The sequence below is a fragment of the Cupressus sempervirens genome, chromosome 3 (genome assembly GCF_028749045.1).
Source record: "Cupressus sempervirens isolate cs-2001-9-10 chromosome 3, ASM2874904v1, whole genome shotgun sequence".
NCBI classification, from domain to species: domain Eukaryota; kingdom Viridiplantae; phylum Streptophyta; class Pinopsida; order Cupressales; family Cupressaceae; genus Cupressus; species Cupressus sempervirens.
Genome location: NC_143120.1, coordinates 448123021 through 448146696, shown reverse-complemented (window position 1 = coordinate 448146696; position 23676 = coordinate 448123021). Strand labels below are relative to the sequence as shown.

Here is a 23676-nt window from a genome sequence, read left to right as displayed (position 1 = left end):
AAAGATAGAAATACATAATGAGGCAAAGATAGAAAGAGATATAGGAAGATACATAATAAGACATAGAGAGTGAGATACATAGAGGAAGAAATTAAAAAAGATGTAGATGGTCAAATAGATCGAGAGGGAGATAAGGAAATATAGAGACTTGGAGAGGAAAAGATGAACAATGAAATAGATACTTAGTTTACCTTCTGTACAAATTCGGCGTACCTATTGCACACTAAGGTGCAATTGCTAGTTTAGAACTATTTAACCTTATTCTCACTCATCTACACCTCTACAACCATTATGCGTTAGGCAGAAACTATGACGCATCGCGTCTCTTGTTATAATTGCCCTCTTAGATTAAATAAACCTAGGAAAATGTGTGAATTGAGCTTGTTTCGGCAACGACTATGATCCATATACATGGAAGAGTTGACTACGACCTGGTGGAAAACAAAAAGAGACTACAAGTTATCAAAGCTTCTTAAATGTATGAATTGGATAGCATTTTCAACGGACGCCATCGATGCAGGTAGAGGATCTGGAGTAAAGGAGTAGGTGGGAAGGCTTGTTTCTTGAAAGTGCCTCCCTCTGTACTATCCAGATCCAGCAGCTGTAAAAATGGACATGAACCAGTGAAGGGCAGCGGGCAAACATGGATAGCAGGACTAAGTAATGTTTAAGATTCTGAAAAGTGGGTGCGCAACAATGGGGAGAAGTGTGGCTACACGCCACATCATTGTTGCATTGACATTTGTGTGTACCTGCGTGTGCTACATTGAAAGAGTGGGCTTCTCCATCGCATACACAGCAGCAGCAGATGCAGCTGGAATAAGCCAATCAACAAAGGGCCTAATTCTATCTACTTTCTTTTATGGATACGCCCTATCACAGATTCCTGGAGGCTGGGTTGCGCAAAGAATTGGGGGCAGACGCGTTCTTCTTTTTTCGTTTATAATGTGGTCTTTGACAACCGCAGTGGTGCCCTTGGACCCTGGGAGGGTTATACCAATGGTAATTGCTCGCCTCCTTGTTGGTGTAGCTCAGGGTTTCATTTTTCCTTCGATTCATAATGTTTTGGCCCAATGGGTTCCACCCCATGAAAGGTCACGGTCTGTTTCGCTCACTACATCAGGCATGTATTTTGGAGCCGCTGCAGGGATGCTATTTCTGCCTGGCATTGTGCAATTCAGTGGACCTCGGGCTGTTTTTTTAGCAGAGGCAGCAATGGGTAGCACCTGGGCATTTATATGGTTGATTTGTGCCACCGATCCCCCACGCGCAGATCGTTCAAAAGCTCTCTCTGCTGGCTTTGGCCAATCTACAAAACATGCCAATAGTAAGAGTTTGCTGCCTTTTATTCGAGACAAAGAGCACAAAAATGGTTTCGTGACTGAAAGTAGTATGACTACAGAGAAAAGCCGTGCTTCCATTCCTTGGAAAAATCTAATACTTAGCTTGCCTGTTTGGGCTATTGTTGTCAACAATTTTACGTTCCATTATGCGCTTTATGTTTTGATGAATTGGCTGCCAACATATTTTGAAATGGCCCTGCAGCTGAGCCTTCAGAAAATGGGTTCTTCGAAAATGCTCCCCTATTTGAATATGTTTGTGTTCTCCAATATAGGTGGAGTGCTAGCTGATTACCTGATCACGAGAAGGCTAATGTCCGTGACAAATACGAGGAAATGGCTCAACACTGGAGGCTTTCTTGTTTCGGCATTTGCTTTGATGGTGATGCCTACCTTGAGAACTTCCTGGGGAGCAGTGCTTTGTTCTTCTGTATCCCTCGGATTTCTAGCACTTGGAAGAGCAGGTTTTGCTGTTAACCACTTGGATGTTGCTCCTCGCTATGCAGGTATAGTAATGGGAATTTCTAATACAGCTGGCACGCTGGCCGGAATAGTTGGTGTGGGTTTGACAGGTCAAATTCTCGAGTCGGCCAAAGCTGCCAATATGGATCTCTCAAACCCAAGCAGTTGGACTCAGATCTTTTTTATTCCAGCATTCCTTTGCATTTTTAGTGCTATCATATTCTTGATGTTCGCAACAGGGGAGAGAATTTTTGATTAGCTCTCTCAAAAAATGTTAACATCTAAAGGTATGAGTCAATGAATTTATATTTTTTAATAACAGATCAAAATTTCTTACATCTAAGGTTCCTTTAGTTAACATTTATCTTTTTCTTTTTCTGATCAATCTCAAAATTTTCCTGCAAAGTGGGTGACTTTTGCCTCAGTCGATTTGATATGTATTTTGCATGCTTTTCTTCATGGTTACTATACGCAAATCAACAACAGTGCATTTTTAACTATTAATTGAATCGGACAGAGTTTGTCTCTGAGAGTAGCTGCTTGTTCCTTTTGAAAAGCTAATAAATATTTTTAATTATACAGAGTAAATAGCTACACTATGTAGATTACAGGACTCATCTTACATTCTCACAATCTGTCAACTAAAGCAAAGAGCAAAAACCATAAAGAAGCGAAGGCTTTCTTATAAGTCACTGGCAGCAGATTTGGTTGAATCAATATCACATCAGCATAGCATGTTCAGCGAGCAAGTTTAAAACTGCCCATTAACATCTAGTAAATGGAGTCAAAGCTATGGAATGACTATTATGGAGCGTTGTTGTTTTAGATAGAGATGTTTATGAGTTGAATCAATGTTCTCACTCCACATATCTTTACTCGTCTACTGGTCCATAACAAAAATTGTGCCATTCATTTTAGATTGGAAGTTTCAAAATTACCCCGGCAGTTATGGAACTGGCAGTGTTGTAACCATCACATTACAGTTAACAAACCCTTCCTTAATTGTTCCATCTATTTTCTCCATCTCCTGGAATTCAAACTTTTGCGTACAGACTCAAAGCAAGTCGCTCCTTTCTTGGTCGCTCCTTTCTTGGTAAATACAATATTTTTTGAGACAAACTTATGTAAAAATACTTAGCTTGCAGTGCCACCAAAGTACTATTATTGACCCTGCAAGACAATTGCATGTGTGAGGCCAAAACTGTTTCCACCCATTTCAAAACAGTTCTTGAACTCAAGAACCTGATCTTGGTGGTGAACCGGATCCATTTATGGAGCACATACCCCCGAATTCAAATGCTTGTGTCCCCAAAGCTTTGAAAATGAAAAGATAGAAGTCAACCTATTAGTCTTCTCACTCACAGGATCCGTGACATGGTTTAACTGCCTCCTGTGGATTCTATAATTTTGGTGGGTGTATCAGGGATTGACAGGTTGATCTTTTAGTGCAATGGCAACTGCACATGTAACAAGGGGTATCAGATCTTGGTTACAGGATTAAATCTTCTTTGTGAGTGCTGTGGTGAACCAGATCCATTTATGGAGCACACACCCCCGAATTCAAATGCTTATGTGTCTCCAAAGCTTTGAAAATGAAAAGATAGAAGTCAACCTATTAATCTTCTCACTCACAGGATTCGTGACATGGTTTAACTGCCTCCTGTGGATTCTATAATTTTGGTGGGTGTATCAGGGATTGACAGGTTGATCTTTTGGTGCAATGGCAACCACACTTGTAACAAGGGGTATCAGATCTTGGTTACAAGATTAAATCTTCTTTGTGAGTGCTGTGGACCTATGACGAGTGATGTTGGTGGGGCGGCGGGGATCATTGGCAGCGCAGCAATGTCTCTCGTGGGATTCATGACATGGTAAGTCTAGTGGTTGTATAGGGCATTGATATGTCGATCTTTTGGTGCAACAACAACCACATTTTTCTAACACGATCGCCTCTGTGGTAGTGTCAATCCTTCCTTACTTGAAAAAAACATTGTACTTGTTCGTGCTTGTCCATAACCAATATGTTCTTGGACCTATTCATTTGCTCTAGTGCATTTGGTGCCCTTTTTTGGATTTTGGAATCTGTGCAGACTAGTTGGAGCACTCACTTTAGCTTCTTGCTTGCATATACTTAAAAGTTCAATGCTACTTTAATGATCAGTGGAAGAATCACATACGCGTTTATAAACTGAGAACAAATTACCACTTTTGCACACATTGCACTCTACGGATTGCATCAAGACTTCTTGGGAGGTTATTTATCGTAGTACTAATAAGTGTGCTTAATTAAGTTTCCACCAAAATCAAGCTCACTCAATTTGCTTCACCATAGGTAAAACCTACAACAACTGTTGTGCCTTATAAATCATTCATTATGGAGCCCATTTAGCTCATCTATTGACAAGCAACCAACATTTTTCTGCACTGTATTATATTAGAATGTCTTTTTTAGGATTCAATTGCACAGTTTTCAAGTCAAACTTATTATACAGATGATTGGTAAAAAATTTGAATGAATTATTTAATGAAAAAGACATTTATTTGTAGTTTAGAAAGACGATATTTCTATAATGAAACTATTGTTAGAATTAGAAAGAATCTAATATTTACAAGATCTACAATATTGACCATTAAATAAAATAAACAAGATTTATTGGAGATGTTATGTTAATACCCTCGCTTAATGGTCAATTTGTCTACTACACCAAGGAACCCCTTAACAAACTTTTCTAGAAGTAGGACTTGGTAGAATATCTACAGTTTGGTCCACTTCAGGGGCATACTGCAAATCCATGGGTTCGTCTTCAACCAAATAGCAAATGAAGTAATAGTGAAGGTTAATGTGCTTGGTCTGCTCATGGAAGACTAGAGTTTTGGTGAGTTTGAGAACCCCTTGATTGTTATAAAAAAGAGTAAATGCCCTGCTTGAGACATTTGAATGTCTGAAGGCATCTTTCAAAGCAAAACTGTGACACAAGCTGCTTTGATTGTTCCCCAATATTCAACTTATGTCAAGGATAGAGATACAAAAGTGATAACACCTGTGCCCAACTGAGGACATACCCAGAAGTAAACTTTCTGTCATCAACAAAGCCTCCCCAGTCGGAATTTGTGTACCCAATGAGTTTGGGATCATTGGTTTGTCCATAGAAGATACCAAATTATGATGTGCCCTTGACATGCGCAGGATGCGTTTCACCGCAACCCAGTGATCTGAAGTAGGATCTTTCATGAAGTGAGGTATGTAACTCATTGAAAAGCTTAGATCAGGTGTAGTGGTTGTGAGATAAAATGAATAGCCCACGAGTTACCTGAATGTGGTTTTATTCTCAATTGGAGAACTAGATTTAGATGATAATCTAAGACCAAACTCGATGCCGTAGACGTAGGTTTATAGTCCAATTTTCTGAATTTGTCTAGCAAAGGCTGTGCATACTGATGCAGGAGCATCTTGCATGAAAAAATTATTGGGAAAAAAAAAAAAAAAAAAAAGAAATTGAAAAAAAAAAATAAATTTTTTTTTGGAGAGAAAAAAGGAGAAAAGAAAGGAAAAGAGGATTTTTATTTTCGAGGTGCATAGGTGGCATAAATAGAAAAAAAAAAAAAAATAGTTGTCATTACATTAATCGAGGTGTGTAGGTGGCATCTTAGAAGCTTGTGGAAAGTTTCTTAAATCTTGCATTTAATATTTGTTGTGATCCATAAAGGAAATGTAATTTTCTAATTGGGCCACATGGTGGTGCTTAGTTGTAATTCTAGAAGGTTATGGAAGTTTTAGAAGGTTGTGGATATTGTGTAGGAGGAATTCTAGAAGGTTGTGGATAAGCCATGCATGGGGTGGTAAGTGCCTATTTAAGCAAGGCATATGAGCATTTCTAATCAAGTTTGAGAAGTAGAAGCTAGAAGGCGTGAAGACTTCAAGGTGTGAAAACTCTGAAGGTGTAGCTCTTCAAGTCGAAGTTATTGGTGAAGCTCTTGGTGTGAAGACTCTTATTTAGGATTTCTCTTATGTTGAAGAAGTCATATCATCTTGTGGGTGTTGTAAGGATTTTTCAAGTATAATAAAATTATTTGTGAAGTATTTTTTTTCTTGGTCTCTATATTGTTGCATTCTTGGTTGTGAGTTGTTAGAGTGGTGTGGCCCTCTATCAAGTGGTATCAGAGCGTACCGTCATCAAGTGGTATCAGAGCGTACCTTCGTCAGTGGTATCAGAGCGTACCGTCATCACATACTTAGACTGAGAGATGAAGATGCATGAGACTACCGCCAGGGCTCGATACCTAGGTAGTAGTGTAGAAGCCCAAGGTCGATCGTGTCAAAACACTGGCATAAATTCTATTTGATAACTTGTATCCAAGATGCTGAACTACCACTGATTATTAGATCACCGACATATATAAGCAGAAGGATGATATCACTGCAAGTAGTCTTGACATATAGATTGCAGCATGGACTCCTTGGAAATGCTCATTTGTGAGTTACTTATCAATTTTCATGTGCCTTGCTCAAGGAGCTTGTTTTAGGCCATAGAGTGCTTTCACTAGTTTGAGTACTTGGTGTTCTTTACTGACAATCTTGACGTCAATTTGACAAGCCTTCTAGCCATACTGAGCTGTCATGGCTAGGACTAATCTGTTGGTACTCATCTTTGTTGTGGGATCAAAGGTCTCCTCGTAATTAATTCCTTCACATTGAGAGAAGTCTTTGGCAATGAGACAAGCCTTGTACTAATCTAAAATACCATTGGCCTTCTATTTAACCTTATTGAACCCTTTACATCCAATAGGTTTCTTCCTTAGAGGAAGATCTCATAGAACCCAAGTGTTATCCTTCAACAAGATCTGGTGCTCAGTATTCCCAGCTTGTTCCCGCTCTGGTATCCCTTTTGCTTCTATGTATGTTTGAGGCTCATAAACATTGTGAATGCTAGCAATGAGACTAAAGTTTATAGAATCAATAGGTTTGCTCTTCCTCCAAGCAAATCTACCCTTGGTGAGCTCATCATCATGAAGATCACCCATCGTCTTAGCCCACCATTTAGGTCGGAGAGTAGAAGTGCCAACATCAAATAGAAGATCGGGTGAATTGTGAGAAAAATCAGGTGGTGCACTTGCATGTCTAGGTGATTCTGCAAGAAAGGAACTGGTGAAGGTGCAAAATTGGAACAACTGAAACCCTCCCATTAGGTGGACCTGGTGGAAGATGGACACTCAAGTCTTGAGCCTAGAGGGGTTGATCCTTAGAAACCAAAAGGGGAGGAGAGAGCTGAAATGACCCTCGTTACTCATTAAAGACCACATCATGACTACATATGAGATGATTTGTCTTGATGTCAACAAGATGATAGGCTTTGCAATTATTACCATGGCCAGTTAGCATGCGTTTCTAGCCCGAGGCATCTAACTTGGTGCACTTAGCATCAGGGATCAAACAAAAGTAGTGCAGCCAAAAACTTCAAGATGATTGATTTTGGACTTATGGCTTGACCAGGCCTCTTTTGGATTCTTCTTCTTGACAACTACTTATAGGAGACTGGTTGAGAAGATAGACAATAGTGTAGATTGCTTCAGCCCAAAATTTCTTTGGACTGTTCATGTTCAAGCACAAAGCAGGTCATTTTGGTGATCTTGTGGTTTCTCCGTTCAACAACCACATTTTGCTGAGGGGTGTAGGGTCTTGTTAATTAGCACTTTATGTCATGTTATTCATAGAAATGGGAGAAGACAAAAGAGGATTCTTCCACATTGTCAGTTGTAAGAGTAACAATATGTTGACCAAACTCTTTTTCTATGGATGCTTTGATCTTTTGAAACAAAAGAAACACCTCTAATTTTTTATGAAGGAAATACACCCACATTTTACAACTGAAATCATCAACAAAAAGTAAGAAATACCTGGACCCTATAACATAAGGAGTAGCCATAAGACCTCAAATATCAGCATAGACCAGTTGTAGTACCTTAGAAGCTCTCTAGGAGTCATCATCTGAAAACGGAGTTTGATGTTGCCTCCGAGCCTAACATGCTTCACAAACTCCGAGGTTCTGGCTCTTAATCTTCGGTAGTCCAATGATAAAATCTGAAACAAGCTGAGAAAGATATTGCACATTTAAGTGTCCATCCGCTTGGCTACCATGGCAAGCTTTAGAGAATCAATAGAGTCAATAAGTCTGAATAGACCATGATCTTCAAGACCCACGACAACAGTGGATTGGGTCTTCTGATCAGTGATACTGCACTGATATGAATTGAAGGTCATGTTTAGCCGAGGAGAATGTCTCTGAATTTGACTGATTAAGATAAGGTTGAGTTCCATTCCTAGAACATAGTACCAAATTCTTGTCTTCCTAGTGCTCTTTGTTGTGTAGTACTTCCAACCACATTAAGGTTGAGTTCCATTCCTAGAATGTAGTACCACATGTTTCTTGTCTTCCTAGTGCTCTTTGTTGTACAGTTTTTCGAACCACATTAGTTGTGTCTCTTCCTAGGATTCCTTCTCTTTTGCACTCATTCTCTGGTTTATTATGCTCTGCATGCAAAAGACTGGATTGCCTTATCTTCTTTCCCGTTCTTGGGGAACATCATACACCTTTAAACATGTTTCATGCTCAAATTATAAATCCAAACCATGAGAATTTGAAGACAAATAACTTTCCAATTCCTTGACCACCTTGCATGTTCAGTTTCGATGAAGTTGCCTCTTTCATCTGATTGATTATTTCAAGATTGCTCTAACAGTTAGGAAAGGACCCTAATGGAAACAACATCTTTGTAATCAGAACATTTTAATTAAGGAATTCACCCTTAAATGCACATCTTGTTCTCTATATCTTTTAGAAGTCATAACTTTTGCATCCAAGGAGCTTTGAAAATGCTGGTCTAATGTAACTGGCAGTTTGACAATTTTGTAATCACTAGACGACAATTATGAGATCAAGCCTTCAATTCTTATCTTTTCCTCCATCTTTTGGAAGGCGTAAATATTTGCAAGTGAACTTGAAAGAAAGTTAAGAATATTAGTTTTTAACAATCTAAGATAGATGTGTACAATGTTTCTGGTTAAGATTGTATCTATTTATTTGAATCAATGTTTTGGATCACACTCTGTGATTCCTTTATACTTATTTCCATTTCCATTTGCGATTTTCAAAGTCAATGAACTTGGATACTTTCATTGTTAGTTGTATCTTGTTTCTACAATTTTGTCTTAACAATTTGTGATATTCAACGATTTTCTGATTCTCATCTTTCTTTGTTTCAGTACGATTTCAAGATTTGTATGCTTTCTAGATTGATGAGATGTTTTAAATACGTAATTTGGATGTTTAATATTTAGTCTTAGTTGCTCAGCTTGTCCGGAGGGTGAGGAAGTCCAGAACAACTTCGATGCGGAAGAGATCAACATCATGTAGTTAATTGACTATCCCTTTGCCTCCCTATGATGTACGCATGGGAGGTGATTGGCCCCAATGTTCTTCTTGCCTGTTTTCACCTCCATCACCGGGAAGTTGAACTCTTGGAACTATAACAACCATCAACAAATCCATCCTACCAGTACTGAACAAGTATTTCAATACAGAATGATATGCAGAGAACTTAAACGGATGGCCAATAAGATAATCGAAGGATATCTAAAGGGCAGTAATCATTGCCAACCCTTCACAAGCATTCTAGAGCGTGAGTATAATTTTTCTTATTGAGTACGATAGAGACAAAAAAGTTGTTTACTTTTCGTATTACATGTTGATTTTCAGGATCACTGCAAATGTAATGACACCATCTATATGTTATGTGTTTTCCAAGTGCAGACCTGAATGCATATAAATAGGAGTAGAAGAGACAATAATATGTATATGTATAAATATGTGTGTGTGTGTGTGTGTGTGTGTGTATATATATAGATACATACATAGACATATTATTGTTAATAATGTCTAATGAAATTAACTTACATGTTTGATAAAAAATCAATAACCATAGGGAATTAACTCTAGATCAATTCAATCCGACTGAACCTACAACATTAACACTCCCTCTTAGCTAGGGAGGATTGTTATAGAGACACATTATGCTCTCAAGCATATATAGAGATATCATCTCAATATAATATTCTTGGAATGACATATTTGAGGTTATCAACATATATCCATCAAATTAGATATAATCCAACTGATGCTATTTCATCAACATTCCCTCTTAGCAAGGGAGGTTTTAAACAACACAACCATTTCACAAAATGATGATCTGATTTTGAACATTCTTATCAATTTCACATTCTTGTGATATGAGTACTAGCAATAACATCAAGATGCCTATTAACAAGTGTTAATTCTGTAACTTTGATTTCATTCTGGTTTGATTGTACAGATCGTACAGATCTGATTATGCATGAAATGCCTTATTAATAAATGCCTATATATAATTGTCCCTTCTTTAGGTGTGATCAACGTCTCCTTTGAGGCAATGTTGTTTAAGAATAGTATTGACCAAAGTAGTTAGTTTAATCACTAACTAAATCTATTCCTCTATTAGATGCTGATTAGAAGAAAACAATTCAGGCCAACTTAGAGTTTGGTTGCCATATTTATATAGGGTATGATTGTAGATAAAGCACGCATGAAAATATAAGGTCTGCTCCTTTAGCACTCATAGCCTCATACAACTTATAGCAGATATATATATTATTGCAGAACTGTACATCACAAGAAGAAGACTTAATATACTGCCCAGTATTGATAAAGACCATCTTCAGCATTGGTAAAAGCATTATATCACTTGGATTGGTTGCAGAATTTGTAGAAATTTTATATGGTATCAGAGCCAGGTTGTCGAACCTAGGCTCTGCAAACTGACAATCAGATTAAAAAAATCTAGCAACTCCTTCTACCTTCAATGGCTAGCACAATCAGACCCAAAGATAGGTTTGATGGAAAAAAACACTTCGTTGCTTGAAAATTCAAAATTATGATGATTCTTGAAGACAATGATGTAATACAGTTTGTTGATAAAGAATCCAAGCGATCTGATGCTAATCCTCATAAAACTATCTGGATTAAAAGAAACAAGAAAGCCATGCAAATCATATTAGATGGGGTAAAAAATGAAATAGTACCTATGCTAATGCAACATCAGACAACATTTAATATGATGAGTGCATTATTAAATGCATATGAGGTTAACAATGCAACTAGAACCCTTGCACTAAAAAGGAAACTAGATCATATACAAATAAAGAAGGGACAATCTATGAATTCATACTTCCTAAGGGTGGCTAGTCTAAGAGATGAACTTGCAAGTATAGGGACCATAATTGAAGACAAAGAGTTAACACTTATGGCTATAGATGGGTTATCAGACTCATGGGAAACATTCTCACAAGGAGTAAGTGCTAGAGACAATCTTCCAGACTTCAATAGATTTAAAGGAAATTCCCTTCAAGAAGAATCTAGGAAACTTAAGAAAGGAGGAAAATTGAAAACTGAAGATGAAGAACTTCATTTTCTCAACACAAATTCCTATAAAGGTAAGAAGAAACACTTCAAGAAGAAGAAGGTTAATCAAAGAAATGACAAATCTAAGAAAGATTTATCCAAAATAAAATGCTTTAAATGTGAAAGATTTGGACACTATAGATCTAATTGCCCCGAGAATTCAAAGCAGCAAGTAAACTGTACAAATGTTACTAGGAAAGAAGAAAACTATGATCCTGAGAAATGTGTATTGTATTTTGCACTATCAAACACAATATGAGTAATTGATAGTGGATCATCTCGACACATTACAGGATACAAAGAAGTACTAGACTCAATATTAGAAGAAGTTAATGGCGAAGTTACCATAGGTGAAAATTCGAATCATTCAGTCAAAGGAATTGGGAACTGCACCTTGAAAGTGAAGTCCGATATTTCTCTCCATCTCAAAAGAGTACTCTATGTACTAGAAATAAAGAGGAATCTAATCTTTGTTACAACACTTGAAGATGATGGACATAATGTTGCATTCATAGACGGTAAAGTGATGACTTGGTCTAAGAACTCTTCATTTAAGAAATCAAAGTTGATTGGTTAAAGAAAGGGATACTTGTATGAATTAAACATATAACCTATTCAAGCCTTAATGCGTGAAGCTGTTGATATAAACGAATTGTGGAATAGAAGGTTAGGACATCTAAACTTCAAAGCCTTATCAACTATGGAGAAGATGGTTACTGGTTTACCTAAGTTGAATAAAGATCATTCAAGCATATGCAAAGGATGCACTCTGGGTAAGAACACCAAAAGTCCATTTCATGATAGCACTAGAAAAACTAACAATGTTTTGGAATTAGTCCACTCAGATTTATGTGGACCTATGTCTGTTCCTTCTCTTGGAGGATTCTGGTACTATATACATTTTATAGATGATTTTTCTAGGAAAACATAGATTTACTTCTTCAAATGTAAAGAATCAGAAGAAATCCTTAAGAGATTTAAAGAATTCAAAACCTTAACTAAGAACTTATCAGGACACAAAACTAAAATTCTCAGGACTGATAATGAAGGGGAATATACTTTAGACTTGTTTAAAGTTTTTTGTGAAGAAGTGGGAATTAAGAGGGAGTTTACTGTTCCTTGTAACCCACAACAAAACGGGGTAGCAGAAAGGAAGAATAGAACAATTATAAAAGCAACAAGAGCTATGATATTTGATCAAAATTTAGAATATTATCTTTGGGCAGAAGCCTCTTGTACTGCTCTCTATATTCAAAATAGAAGTCCGCACTCCCACCTTAGAGATAAAACTCTCGAAGAAGTCTTTTCTAAGGTTAAACCAAATATAAGCCATCTTAGGATATTTGGGTGCCCAATATACATACATGTTCCAAAAGAAAAGAGAACTAAGTTAGAACCCTTCAGGAGGAAAGGTATTTTTGTCGGGTATAGTAGAACATTTAAGGCATATAGAATTTTCATACCTGGTCAGAAATAATATTGAACTTAGTAGGGATGTAATATTTGAAGAAGATTTAGCATTCAAATGAGCCCTTAGTTCTGAAGATCCTACATATATACCTAGTTTTGAAGAAAATCATGAATTTGAGTTTCAGAGGGAGAACATTGAAAAAATTGAAGATGAAATTCAAAATCATAATCTCGAGGAAACTCAAAATTCTAAAAAAAGACCACTTTGGGCTATTAAGATTGTAAAGGAAGCACAAGACTTCGCTACACCACCTGGAACCTTCAGAGAAAGCAAAAGACCCAAAATATTTTCTAGTTATGCAACAAACATGAGTGATTTATCTAAATCAGAACCAACCAATGTTTCGGATGCTATTAAACATACAACTTGGAAGGATGCTATGATGAAAGAATACCAATCCATTATTAAGAGTGATGTTTGGGAAATTGTTCCTAGGCCTAAAGGAAAATCTGTTGTTTCTTTTAAGTGGATATTTTAAATCAAGCATGCTACTGACGGTGGCATTGAAAAATATAAAGCCAGATTTGTAGCCAAAAGATTCTCTTAGAAGGAGGGAATTGATTATGAAGAAACCTTTGCTCCAGTTGCTAGATACACCTCTGTTAGAGCAGTTCTAGCTATTGCAACATCAAAGGGATGGAAAGTACATCAGGTGGATGTGAAAATAAAATTTCTGAATGGAAAGATTATAGAAGAGATATATTTGGAACAACCTGAAGGATTTGAAATTCATAACCCTAAAGTCTTTGTTTGCAGGCTCAAGAAAGCTCTCTATGGGCTTAAACAAACTCCAAAGGCATGGTATGAAAGAATCGATAAGTATCTCTCCAGTTTAGGATTCTCCAAGAATGAAGCTGATCCAAATCTCTATTTTAAAAAGGATAAAGATGATATGATAATTTTGATACTATATGTTGATGATTTACTAATAACAGGTGATGATCATCTTATAGATCAATGCAAGAAAGATCTAATCAGAGAATTTGAAATGAAAGATTTAGGACTCTTTCATTAACTTCCTAGGACTGGAAGTATGGCAGAACTCTGATAGCATCATACTTAATCAAGGAAAGTATACATTAGACATCTTAAAGAGATTTGGAATGTGGAACTATAGACCTATGTCTTCTCATATGGAGACTAATCTACATAAATAGGAAGTAGCAACAAAATCACCCTGCATATATTCTACTATTTACAAATAGATGATTGGGTCTCTTATGTACTTGGTAAATACAAGACTTGATATTTGATGCTTTAAGTTAGTTTATGTGTGAGCCAAAGGAGATTCACCTAGTTGCAGTCAAACACATCATGAGATACTCACAAGGCACTCTTAACCTTGGGCTCAAGTACGAGAAAGTTGACTTGGACTTACATGGGTACACAGACTCAGATTGGGTTGGAAGTGTTACTGATAGGAAAAGCACTTCAGGATGCTGTTTCAGTTTAGGCTTAGCGATGATATCTTGGATATACAGAAAGCAGGCATCAATAGCACAGAGTTCCACGGAAGTTGAATTCATTGCTGCAACAATGGCCTCTTGGGAGGCAATTTGGCTTAGAAAGTTACTTGTGGGATTATTTGGTCAACCCATGAATCCTACTATTATTCATTGTGATAATCAGAGTTCCATCAAGCTTTCTGTGAATCCAATTTTTCATGACAGGTTCAAACATATTGAAATTCCCTACCATTATGTAAGAGATATAGTAGACAGGAATAATGTAAAGTTAGAATACATTTGAACTGTAGATCAGGCAGTAGATATTCCTACCAAACCTCTCTCTCTCTCTCTCTCTCGAAGATAAATCACTTTAGAAAAAGTCTTGGTATGGTTGAATTATAATACATTTGTATTCTTTAATTATTAATGAAATAATTTTGAGTTAAAATTATTGTTGTTAGGCTATTGATTGTTATGGGCTTCACCATTTGTATTCATTATCTAAGAGGTGACGATCTCTGAGATAATGAACACTTGTATATAGACAATATGAGAGATGACGATCTTTGAGATAATGTATTGAACAGTAGAGAACTACTGTCAGGTTTGGATGAGTACAAGATCACATTGTGATATAGATAGAGAAAATTTCTATCTCTATGAGTCACAACTTGGATAAAGGAAGAATTTAATCATTCTCCGAATTTTATCTTGTGTACTGGTAGATCTTAACTCAGGATCATATTGTGATATAGGCCTTCCAGTACCTATGGGTCACAACTTGGATAAAGAAAGAATTTAATCGTTCTCCAGATTTTATCTTGTATATTGCATTCTTTGCAATATTGTTATCACAAGTATAAGTTATAAGTCATATCATAGGTATAGTAATATGACATAGTATCATGTGTTCAATGATACCACATGCTTAGAAGATTTAGATAGATATAGAGTATCAATCTATGCTTATTCATCCTAATTGATGACTCTAGATATGTTATCTCTCAGTATGATTATCAAGTTAAGAGGGAGTGTTAATTCTGTAACTTTGATTTCATACTGGACTGATTGTACAGATCTGATTATGTAGGAAATGCCTTACTAATAAAGGCCTATATATAACTGTCCCTTCTTTAGGTGTGATCGGCGTCTCCTTTGAGGCAATGTTGTTTAAAAATAATATTGACCAAAGTAGTTAGTTTAATCACTAACTATATCTATTCCTCTATTAGATGCCGATTAGAAGAGAACAATTCAGGCCGACCTAGAGAGGGAAAGGGACATGCCCCTTGGTTGCCATATTTATGTAGTGTATGATTGTAGATAAAGCACACACAAAAATATAAGGTCTACTCCTTTAGCACTCATAGCCTCATACGACATATAGCAGATATATATATTATTGCAGAACTATACATCACAAGAAAAAGACTTAATATATTGTCCAGTATTGATAAAGACCATGTTCAACAATAGTAAAAGCATTATATCACTTGGATTGGTAGCAAAATTTGCAGAAACTTTACAACAAGAATATCATATCCTAGAAAGATACGAGTTATCTGATTTCTGGCACACTCCAGGACAATACTGAATGTAGTCTATCAAATAACAACCTTGATCTTAGTGACAACAAAGTAGTTTCCACTATGACCAGTATTACAACCTTCGGCACACTCTGAGACATCAACTTAATGTAGTCTATCATAATACATTAGTTATCATGATCTCTGAGACATTCTGAGACAAGAAGTTAATGAAGTCTATCATGATAATAGATCAAGAACTCAAGAGCAACAAATGTAGTATCATATTTCGGACACATTCCAGGACAATAACTTAATGTAGTCTATTGTGATACATTCGTTATCATTATATCCAACACTCTGAGACAACAACTTAATGTAGTCAATCATGATAACAGGTCAAGCTATTGTTAAGATCGTCACCTTACAATGGCAGCCTCACAAATACATCAATGAAAGAGCGTCACTTTTTATGACATAATCCACATATGCAAAATAGTAACCACCATGAACCAAGTCAAAGGGTGGAACAAGGACTTTCACCTCAACTTCTTTCTCACAAAGAAGAATGTATTACAAGGAATTTCACTTCAAACTTTTCTTTCATAGGGAATAACTCATTAGCAAAGAATTGCACTTGAAAATTCTCTCTTTGAACAAAGGTCTTGGGAATTCAGATCCTCTAGCTACTCCCTTAGAAGCTCTCTTTGTTCAAGGATGCCTATGATAAACTATCGGACTCCCTCTGAATCTGATATCAATTTTCTTACTTTTTTGGTGACTTGTCGTTACTTCCTCATGATGTATACAGGGGTAGGCCCATCAAAATCATAAAGTCACACACATGTATTTTTGGACTCCCTTTGAATATCAATCTTCTAAGCTCCTACATTGCCTTTGAAGAATACCTTAGTTGCCAAATTCATCTTAGACAAGCTGAATCCAGATTCGTGCTTGGATCTGAAAGATCCCTGATAGATGCCCTTGCTGATCTGCTATAGTTTTTAAATTAATAAACTATATTTTCCTGTGATTTCTTTGATGGTCTTTGAGAATAGATAGAAGTTGCAGAAGGTTTTGTTTTTGTTTTGTGTTTTTTGATAGTTTTCACAATAGTAATGAATAATGAACAATAAACATGAGAGGAGACTGAAAATAAATAAGAACATAGAACCAAATCAGAATTGCTATAAATCGTACCAGGCAGATTTCTGATTTATAAAGCCAAATAATAAATCCAATGCAGTTCCAAGGAGCTTACATCCAACAATGATGCCAAACTGTTGCAAATGGCAGCCATAAGACTGCAAGGAATCACGTCCCAGCTGAAAGAATCAATCTGTAACGCTGAAACCATAAATCTGCAACCTGAATCCACAATAAAGAATGGTGTACTCTATCCTTGATAGCAATGCACACTGTCTGAAGAATCCAATACCAATAACTACTGAGGGCTACGTCCCAGCCAATCCAGAACCTGGGGTTTGCGTCCCAGATGAAGAATTGCTCTCTCAGAGCCAATTCACAAAAACAAGTTTCCAATATGCAAAAGATAATAAGAAATTAGGTCTCCATCTCCTTATATCCCCTTCCAATTGTAAATTGAACCCTAAAGGGAAATTACACTTTTCCCTTTAAATAAAATATAATAAAATAACATTTTCCCAATTAAAGTCGTTCATGCTATAGGAAAAACATTACTTTATTAAAATTCCATAGCTGAAGGCACCAAAAAGTCTACAGATAGTAAAAATCATGTATAATAATTCGAGATCTTTCCAATGAGCTATAACACATAGGTGTACCTGATCAACTGAAGCCAAAATCCCCTTATTACTCCAAAATGGTTATATTATTAACCTTATTTTAATTTATTTAATCACCAACTTAGGAAATATTTAAATATATTAAAATATTTCCCAAATGGTCCCAAAAGGCCCAAAATGACCAACCAAACATGAATCTGACCTTGTCACCTGTCTGTGACTGATGCCGGACAAGATGGGTCAACTGGCAGTCCATCCCTAAAATCTAGGGATGCTCCTAAAAAGTAGGAGACAGCCCCAATCAACCAAAATTGAGTCCCAATGACTCCCCTACTGTGTGCACCTCTGGGAGAACTGTCACTGAACTGGGAGTTCCTCCTAAAAAATAGGAGATGCACTCTAAATCTCCAAAACGTTCGTCGAGGTCTCCAAATGCCTTCTAGACCACTCCTAGTCAATCCCTACAAATTAGGAATCCCTCCTAAATTGTAGGAAACTATTGTCTATTGCTCCAAACTACTTGGGAAGCTCATGCATGACTCTCAAAGCCCTTGGGTTGGTTCCCTCTATGCTCTGCTGGCCTATGGGAACCAGATAATAGACCAACCTTGCTAGAAATGTTGTCACTAAGGAACGGCAGAAATTGGGGACATGACAGGATCCCTGAGGATCCGGGTAGGATCCTTGATGCTGCTTGTGGATCCCCACGGATCCTGATGGATCCATAGGCAACATCAAGGATCTTGCTTGGATCCTCAAGGATCCTCGCCACAACCTAAGGATCCACGGGCAAAATCAAGGATCTTGACCGGATCCAAGCCACAGCTCGAGGATCCTCTAGGATCATAATTTCATTTTGTAATTCAATGTGAATGTGTTGATTTTCTTTATAAACGTGAAAATAAATCAATTATCAAGTATTCTAGATTCATAGATCCATACTAGAATCATGGATTCATACCATGAAATGATTTAGTTTTAGAATTATGTGTATTTCTCTCATTTTTTAGTGTGTGTGTATATATATATATATATATACACACACACACACAAATCCTCCACGAATTGTAATTGGGAAAAAAAAATCCCGAATCCACGGATTTGTTTCACAAATCAGCAACTAAGAAGAATGTTCAATCTCAATCATCAAGAATATTTGAACAAAATTTCATCACAGTATGCTCCCTCTCAATGGTAGAGTCCCTTGTCTTTACTTTATTTCATAGTCCCGGATGTTATAACCCATAAAAAATGCCTCAACACCATTCCTAATGCACCATTCTTCTTTTCCTAGAAGAATATCCCTGCACATCAAGGAATGGAACAATAGTATATCAAGGAAAATGGCTCTTATTAATCATATAAGTAAGGGACTACAATAAAGAAGTAAATATAATACTAAAAAAATTTAAATACTTATCTGCATACTAACATCCATATGCATCGAATCAGAAAATGCCTCTATATAAGCATTTGTCAAACAGTGGGAATGGAACATTGGTTATTATAACCCCCACAATGCAAAATTCCCACTCTTATATCATTGAATACTTTTGCATCACATCCAATATGACAAACTTCTTTTTGTTTAATAGATCTCAGAACCTTTGTATTATGGGAGGATGCAATAGAAGCGATCAGGCCGAGCTTTCAGCTCTGGTCGACAAACACATCACTATTTTGTCACACTATTTAGTAGGGTTTGGAACTCCTTTGGTAGGTTTGTTTTGTGAATTCTGTCTTCCATTGCATTCAAAATCATTTTGAAAGCTTCCTGATCAGCATTCATCTTTGAATAAATTTGTTGATTAATTCATATGCTCTACCTACAACTCTATATTTAGCAAGCCTGTTATTGTTTAAACACAAGGGATGTGAGTAATGAATGACAGTTAGCTTGGCTTCCAATCATTCTATCTTCAATTTCTCATATAAAGTAGTTTTCATCATGCTCTTTGTCAGTATCCAATGCAAAGTTATAAACTTTCTCTCTAATGCGGCACGGGAAATGATGGAAGTCAACCTTGAGAGATTGTGTCAAATAACCAACTTGATATCTCTTTCTTGATCATGACTGTCTCTCTTTATTATTTTGGCATTCTATCAAGCACTTTCCATGTGTTGTTTAATGATAAACATTCTGCATACACTTTCAAGTTTCATCAATTAGAATGATCACATAACAATAATCACAGATGAGCTGTATCTTATATTGCAATGAAATATATGCTTGGTAACCTCAAATGCTCTCTCTGATATATGCAATTTATCCATGCTGATATACAGGTTGTCTGTTATAATGACAGCTGTCTCTAATGCAGAGATTATTTGCTATTATAATAAATGGATATTGCACAGGCTGTGTCTGATCAATCTTTATCTCTATGCACTGACAATTAAGACATCCGTGATATATCTGTAAATGATTGTGCTTCTGGAATGATGTCATATATATACATATCTATAGGGAAGATACCCAGTAGCCACCAGGGGTTCCAATGACTGCTACGGTATCCGTTATAGATCCCCCCAATTTTTGCTACGGTTCATTACTTTATATACATCTGCCAAAGATGGCATCTCTTCAGAAGAGTAACCAATGTGCATATGTTGTTAATTGATGATAGTCATTGGTCTTCTTATCATATCTATTTGTTAATCACACCCTTTCTGGATCATATCAATGATTTCTCTCCTTAATTATGGTCATGGTAATTATCACTTTCACCATCCTTCATCGACACAGGTAATTATAATATTTATTTAATATCATCCTATACATTGGTAGGAGATATCTTGCCCTTATCGACTCTTAGTCCATCTTGAAATGCAGCAATACTCCATCCATAGTATTGTATCTCTTGGAGACATAGATGTTGGCTGCTTATTAAGAAGTCTTTTATCGATTTACAAGAATATCAATGCCAATCTATGATCGTATCAATATTCTTGTTCATCATTTGACTAGTCTCCTCCAAGTCTAGTCTTGGTCAGCGATGATATCAATGACTCGCGTGCTAATATCCGCTTCCGGACAAATGCTTTAGGCACAGTACGGTGTCAATAGTCTCAAGTTTCAACATCAGTAGTCTTCGTGACTCAATAGTTTCATTCATGCCTTAGTTGCTTAGACAAGACTTCTAGAAACAGCATCTCGTTGTTACTCGACATGATCCTTTAACTAAGACAGTTATATCATCTAGTCGATAATATCCTAGCCACCATTGATTGTGGTTTTGACATGATGATATAAAGAAGCTGTGTATAGATGTGATTTGTCTTTGCCATTTTCTGACGTTGATATCATAATCATGATTAATATAATGCCATCTGTTCATGTATGGAGATGACAATTCATACATGTAGGATGTCGTTTATATTTTGTAATGGTTTTCTTGGCTCATATAAAAAAAATTAATCTCCAGAAAATTTCACAGCGGCTATCGTATAAAATTTATCTATCACCATTGTATGTTACTGTCATTTGAAAAAAAAAACTCTTCTTCCATTCATCACTTAAATTACCAGATGGAAGGTCACGGCATATAATTAGACACATTCAACATTCTATTAATGTCACTTTTGTGTGGCTGTGTTCGGAGATGCTTCTGTCGCATAATACCTTCCTCTGATCTTATCTGAAATATATTCCAGCCGCCATCAATAATTTAAAAATAATAAAGTTCCTTCACCGTCTCTACTTTCATAAAGCCTAATACCTGCGGTATATGAAACCTGAGTTCTTCAACCTCTTCAGACACGGCAAATATATGAGACCGGCAATGCACACCACATTATCACCACTTTATTTTATTTTCTTGGCCTCCACCACATTGAGAAAGGTTTATCTATCCTCTTTTTCCTGCTCTGATTATGATCTCTGTGTGAAACTATTATTTTTTCTTTGACTTGTGATTAATGAAGACAAATATATCTGGATAATAAAGAACTTTATATGAACATCAAACTGAAGACAACAAATTCTGAAGGCATTTATCTCTCATATCTCTTTTTCTTCTTAATCTATTCTGCCATTTGAATTCGTGTTCGTATAACTCTTGTTCGCTTAAGGTTTTGTAGTATATGTTTGTACACAGGCTCTCAAATGCTTTAGACACGACACATAGAGTTTGCAATACAAGCAAATCAGGAACTGAAGCAACCATCTTTCATACTGATTAACATATTTGATTTTAACATTGATTTATAATTTAGACACTTGTTGCTTTATAATTATGGATATGTTGCCATCTACTTTATATCATTGTTGATTTATTTTGTGTTATCACTGTTCTATCTGTTGTCAGTTATCGTGAGCCTAAGTTCCTGATCTTGCAACCTCGAAATCACAGAGCAGTGAATTCACAACATCCACTGTGCAGTGAGTTTGCAACTTAAACTTGCATTGAGTGCATATGAAACAAGGACCTGTAAATTTTGGGTGTCGCCCACCACACAGTGGCATGCAGAGCCACTTAAACTCTTCATCCACTGTATTCAGAAATGGAGGTCCTCGCTGTAGTATTTGGAGAACACAGAGTCCACATGGCAACATAAAGCTCTGCAAACCATAAGGTCAGACTAGCAGATTATTATGTGTGAGATACATATGTAGTTTGGCTCTGATACCCTGTTGATTTTCAGAATCACTGCAAATGTAATGGCACTATATATATGTTATGTGTTTCCCAAGTGCAGACCTGAATGCATATACATAGGAGTAGAAGAGACATGTCTCTATTTTAATCAATATTGGTCATGATAAGTTGATTTCATTAGACATTATTAACAATAATGTGTGTGTGTGTGTGTAATTGATGAGTAATCAAAAACCAATAACCATAGGAAATCAACTCTAGATCAATTCAATCCGACTGAAGCTACAACATTAACACTCCCTCTTAGCTAGGGAGGATTGTAATAGAAAGACATTATGCTCTCAAGCATATAGAGAGATATCATCTCAATATGATATTCTTGGAATGACAAAGGATTTTAACATATGTCCATCAAATCAGATATAATCCGACTGATCCTATTTCATCAACATTACATTAGCAGAGTTGGGAAAGAAAATGCTAATTTACTGGAAACTGAAGCATAGAATCAAAAAAATTGAATTTATAATAGTAAATAGCTAAAAATAAAGTCGTTATCACTAACTTGGGTAACTAGCAACTGACAAAATGCTAAAAACCATATGCTGAACAATAATTTGTTGTGGGACATTAGTGTGTTGTAAAAACGTTTGCATGTCACAAGAGCATTCAAATAGTTTTAGTTCTAGAAAAGGTAAAACACAATAAATTCACTCCGCTAAATGACTGCAACATTAGATTTTACTATGGCATAATAGTACTTGCAAAAGATGATCAAGATAAAATCATCATCACGCAAATGAACATGATGCTCAATGAACATACAAAACAACTACAAATGTGCTTATATTCATTTAATAAAATGCAAAGGATTGTGGGCATAGACCTTCGATGCAACATAGGATTCAAGATGGTCATCTGTTCATTACAGCTATAATATATAAGCATTACAACTCTGACCCTGATGCTCAAGTGTTGGCCCCATAGAAAACAAGTTGTTTAAGCTAAATAACTTACCTGTGATTGCTATTTGCTACAATGCTCATAAATTTTTGATAATATAAGGCTAGGAAATAATAGTCCTAACATCCCCTTTTCCTTTAGAAATTCTCTTTGCCTTCAAAAAGCATGCTCTTCAAGGCTTGCATTGTGGAAATGATTGTTGAAGTTGGTACGGTGGTTTCAAAATCATGTCTTTTGGTTGCAAGCCTTGCGATTGGACTAAAATATTTGTTATGTTGTGTTTATGGAGTTGGTTCGAATGTTTTTTAAGAATTATATTATATGAGATGCAATATGCGTCAGATTTTGAGTCAATCTTGCATTGAGACCCAAAATATATCCCTATTGATTTTTCCTTTATTAGTTTATATTTCGACATTAATTCAGATGCTAAAATCAAAACTTACAACATGGATTTGCAAAACATTTAGAGACATGGGAGAACAAGAGTGGTGACCCCCTGTCTTGTGTGCTTATTGAAAATGAAATGCCCTGGACTATGTTTGGATGTGTAAATATTATCGGAATGGCTAGCAAGTAAATACGAACCGCAAAATCCACAGTAATAGCAT

At 36.3% G+C, this 23676-nt stretch overlaps 1 protein-coding gene across 3 annotated transcripts; it reads left to right on the top strand.

Annotated features, from left to right (window-relative positions):
• Positions 1 to 388: 388 nt before the first annotated feature.
• LOC149567002 (putative anion transporter 5) lies at positions 389 to 22254 on the top strand. 3 transcript variants are annotated; one of them, XR_016362335.1, is made up of 3 exons: positions 402 to 2089; positions 9153 to 9479; positions 21812 to 22254. XR_016362335.1 is itself a non-coding variant. In XM_089820209.1 (2 exons), the coding sequence occupies exon 1, from the start codon at positions 664 to 666 to the stop codon at positions 2059 to 2061; it is 1398 nt and encodes a 465-aa protein (XP_089676335.1). In that variant the 5' UTR covers positions 389 to 663; the 3' UTR covers positions 2062 to 2089; positions 21812 to 22254. The 3 variants fall into 3 exon arrangements, 1 of the variants encoding a protein (XP_089676335.1); XR_016362334.1 differs by having other exon boundaries at positions 404 to 2089; positions 9139 to 9479; XM_089820209.1 differs by lacking the exon at positions 9153 to 9479 and having other exon boundaries at positions 389 to 2089.
• The last annotated feature ends 1422 nt before the right edge of the window (positions 22255 to 23676 follow it).